The 5000-nt window shown below is 32.5% G+C and overlaps 1 protein-coding gene across 1 annotated transcript in view; it reads left to right on the plus strand.

Annotated features, from left to right (window-relative positions):
* Nucleotides 1-5000, plus strand: part of LOC133657784 (homeobox protein Meis1) — a 237049-nt gene that overhangs the window by 44404 nt on the left and 187645 nt on the right. Inside the window, exon 7 of the mRNA XM_062059515.1 lies at nt 1188-1299. Coding sequence (XP_061915499.1) covers nt 1188-1299 — 112 coding nt within the window. The remainder of the gene's footprint in view (nt 1-1187; nt 1300-5000) is intronic.

Consider the following 5000-nt stretch of genomic DNA (forward strand, 5'->3'; position numbering starts at 1 on the left):
ACTATGACCTATTAAAGGCTCAAATTAATTCACATCAAATATTCCACTCTGAAATTTTTTGGGGGGGTGAAATATTGCATATTTTGCCTTTTTGCCTTAAAAACAGTTTTCTTTGACAAAAAAGACATAAAACATACATTAAAAAAAAATAAAAACTTGACAGATATATCTTAAGTTCATTTATTTATAAAAAATTTAAAAAAAGTACCAATGTGTGTCACACACACACTAGGTGTGGTGAGATTATCCTCTGCATTCGACCCATCACCCTCACCCCCTTAAGTGTTGAAAGTAAAAAAATAAAAAATAATAAAATAAAATTTAAAAAAAAAAAATATATATACATATATATAGATATTGTATGACTTATTTTTAACACTTATGGGTGGGGCCCTTGTTTTGTTTTTTTGAATTGGAATTGCTCAAAAAATAATAATGACTTAAAATCAATGTTATGAATTATTGACCTATTTTTTAAGGCTCCAATTACTTCACATCAAATATTCCACTTAGACATTTTTTTTGAAGAGGGAAATATTGCATATTTTGTCTTTTCTCTATAAGGAAAAAAAGACATAAACAAACAAACACATTAAAAATAAAAACTCGACAGCTATATTTTAAGTTCATTTAGAGATGTAAGTGTTGAAAGTAAAAAGTAATGAATTAAAATCAATGTTATATATTATATACCTATTTATTAAGGCTCCAATTACGTCACATCAAATATTCCATTTTTTTTTGGATCAGGGGGGTTGTATATTTTGTGTTTTTGCCATAAAAACAAACTTTTATTGAACATGAAGGGCATAGAACATAACAAAAAAATTACAACTTTACATCTAAGTTGATTTAGCTATTTAAGCGTTGAAAAAAAAATATATATATATATAACTTAGTTTTAACGTTTTTATGCCTGAGACCCTTATGTGTTCCCCATACCAAACTTGATTGAAGCCCTAAAGGTAAAAATAAAATAATAATAATATATGTATGTATGTATGTATGTATTGGTTAAAACTATGAACAAATATCCAAATGGCCCCCTGTGTGCTTTTATTCTTCAGTATGTGACCCTCTGTGGTGAAAGTTTAGACCACCCTGATTTAAATCCACTTTTTAAAATGTGTTGCAAAGCACAACGTTTGCCTAATCACCGTTAACGACCCCGCTCCTCGCTTTGACAGACGTCCTGGAACAGAGACCACGACGACACGGCGTCCACACGCTCGGGGGGCACGCCGGGGCCGTCGAGCGGCGGCCACACGTCACACAGCGGCGACAACAGCAGTGAACAAGGTAAGACCCCGCCGTCTATTGCATCACACACACACACGCTCTTTGCCTTACATCACATCACACACACACACACACACACACACACACACACACACACACACACACACACACACACACACACACACACACACACACACACACACACACACACACACACACACACACACACACACACACACACACACACACACATAGTGATGGAAGGACAGGCGGGTTGCAGCATCTTTGCAAGAGTTGCTGCTAGAACTCTTCTGTTTGGCCCCAGCAGGTGTGATGATGATGTCATATCAGAGCTTCTTTTCCCCGCTTTGTTGCCAAACACCTGCTGGAGAGACGCCTGGTGTTTAAATTTAGCCCGCCGCCTTCTTGTCATTATGGGATGTCGTCCTGAGCGTGCGGTCAGTGTGTCGGACGTGCGGACGCAAAACAAAGGAGAGTGTTTGTGACTTGTGCTGCTCTTTCATCTTCCCCGAGCCGAGTGGAAATAATAATGTTGTTGTGGATATGATTACTCATCCCTTTGTAGGCGTGCTCATTTTCCCCACTTTAGACTCAATTCTGTGGAGAAGGAAGTTGAAATCTTGCAAATTATGAGTCATAAAGCGCCCGATTTTTGACTTATTGACACTCTAACACAGAGGTGTCAAAGTCGTTTTCACTGAGGGCCACATCGCCGTTATGTTTGGCCCCAGAGGGTCGCTTCTAACAGTGAATACTATTATTACACCATTTTTTTATGCATTTTATTAGTAGTAGTAAAAAAATATAAGTTGCAATAATTTCACCTCAAAATGTAGTGTATTTTACTGTAAATGGAAAAACAGTACTGCTGTTTTTATGGTACTTTTTTTTTTTTAAAAATAGGCAACTCAGGTGCCAGAAATTCACTGTAAAAATTTAAATTTGTTTTTTTACTGTAAATTAAAAAAAATGCAATTTTACAGGACAATTTCGGCACTTGGGCTGCCAGTTTTTTTTTTGTTTTTTTTACCGCAAATAAACAACTGTAGATTTTTCGGTGTATTACTGTAAATGCCAAAACGGCACCACAGTTTATTACAGCAAAAAAAAGTTGTTTTTTTTTCATTTAGAGAAAAATTCTGTAAAAACCACAGTAAATTTCACAATTTTACCATGAAATATATTGCTACTATTAAAATGCACCATTTGATGGATAACTTGCTTTGAAACCATTATTATTAGTATTTATTTCTATTTAGAAAATGGTTTGAATGTTTGATATCATTTTTGCATAATTAGACAATATTTAAGTTAACATAATTTGCGAAAACGGGGAGTACAAATATTGTTTTTCTCCCAAAATAGAAAGAAATAATATATTTAGTAAGAAAAGTTACAGTACTTTATTGATACATATTATTTTTCGGTGTATTACTGTAAATGCCAAAACAGCACCACAGTTTATTACAGTAAAAAAAGTACAGTTTTTTTTTTCATTTAGAGAAAAATGCTGTAAAAACCACAGTACATTTCACAGTTTTACCATGAAATCTATTGCTACTTTTAAATTGCACCATTCGATGGATAACTTGCTTTGAAATGACTATTTATTTCTATTTAGAAAATGGTTTGAATGTTTGATATCTTTTTTGCAAAATTAGACAATATTTAAGTTGACATAATTTGCGATTACAGGGAGTACAAATATTGTTTTTCTCCCAAAATAGAAAGAAATAATACATTTAGTAAGAAAAGTTACAGTACTTTATTGATACGTATTATTTTTCGGTGTATTACTGTAAATGCCAAAACGGCACTACGGTTTATTACCGTAAAAAAAGTATTTTTTTTTTCATTTACAAAAAAATGCTGTAAAAACCACAGTACATTTCACAGTTTTACCATGAAATCTATTACTACTTTTAAAATGCACCATTTGATGGATAACTTGCTTTGAAACCATTATTATTAGTATTTATTTCTATTTACAAAATGGTTTGAACGTTTGATATCATTTTTTCAAAATTAGACAATATTTAAGTTGACATAATTTGCGATTATAGGGAGTACAAATATTGTTTTTCTCCCAAAATAGAAAGAAATAATACATTTAGTAAGAAAAGTTACAGTACTTTATTGATACATATTATTTTTCGGTGTATTACTGTAAATGCCAAAACGGCACCACAGTTTATTACAGTAAAAAAAGTACAGGTTTTTTTTTTCATTTAGAGAAAAATGCTGTAAAAACCACAGTACATTTCACAGTTTTACCATGAAATCTATTGCTACTTTTAAAATGCACCATTTGATGGATAACTTGCTTTGAAACCATTATTATTACTATTTATTTCTATTTAGAAAATGGTTTGAATGTTTGATATAATTTTTTCAAAATTAGACAATATTTAAGTTGACATAATTTGCGATTACAGGGAGTACAAATATTGTTTTTCTCCCAAAATAGAAAGAAATAATACATTTAGTAATATAGTTACAGTACTTTATTGATACATATTATTTCCAGGCTTTCAAGGGGCCAAATAAAATGAAGTGGCGGGCCACATTTGGCCCCCGGGCCTTGAATTTGACACTTGTGCTCTAACACAACACTGCAGCGGTTCTCACTTTTTTCACCGAGTACCACCTCAGGAAAAAAAGCACCATAATGACTAACTTGAAAGTACAGTGGGCTTAAGTATTCATCAAAAACCAAGCAACGGTTTTATTTAACAGTTATATTTGCTATGTTTGGCCACCGTAACAGTACACACAATTTGAACAGTAACACTGTGTTTGAATACAGGGAAATAACTTGAATCAAGTGATTCTTTGGCGTACTAGTACCACTAAGCTGATTGTAGCCAATATTCCTGACTTCCTCATTTTGATTAAAAAAAAAAGCACAAATTAATTAATTTTTATTTTTAATTCTATTTTTTATTCTATTTTTTTTATTTTATTTTTTTTTATTAACGTTTTTGATCAATTTGAATGTATACCTATTTATGTATTTGTTTTTTTCAGTAGTTTAAATAAGGATTTATTTGTTTCCCTGTTTTCTGGTACAGACCAATAATCAATGTTAATAAAATTATTCTTTATGCAGAGGCGTACTTATAACCATTTAATAGACACATGATGCTATTTAGAGTCGAGGCAGAGGGGGTGTGGGCAAAATGTTTTCATAACGGATGATAATAGAGAAGCAGTGCTGTATTCCAAAGTAGGGAGACTATTTATTTTATGATTTCCTTTTTAACGTCCCACTCGCCTATAAAGACTTTATACGCTCTTAAAACGCTTCATCAAGTCTGTCTCATCCTAATAATGTTAGACTTGTGCAAACTAAAACATGTTACATTTTAGGCTTATTTACACTCATTTGCTGCAGAATCTATTAAATTTGCTTACTTAATGTGGTTCCCGACAAAATGATGAAATGCAAACTCCAAGCACAATAGTCAAAGTTTTTGTCATTGATACATCACAAGTAAGAATTGTATCTGTTTTCTAACGTATGCTAGTGTTTTATTGTGGATCACTTCCTGCTTTTCAAAACCAATAGCGATACCGATAATCCGTAATTTATTAGGTGTATTATATATATGGTTTGATGTGTTGATGCGTGACATTTTGTCCCTCCTTATGGAATGTTTGCAAAAGCTTTGGCTTCTTCCTGCTCCTTTTCTGACTTTTATTATCTTATGTTTTGCAGATGAAACTATTGTATTGGCGAT

This window comes from Entelurus aequoreus, linkage group LG09, assembly GCF_033978785.1.
Source record: "Entelurus aequoreus isolate RoL-2023_Sb linkage group LG09, RoL_Eaeq_v1.1, whole genome shotgun sequence".
Classification (NCBI taxonomy): Eukaryota; Metazoa; Chordata; class Actinopteri; order Syngnathiformes; family Syngnathidae; genus Entelurus; species Entelurus aequoreus.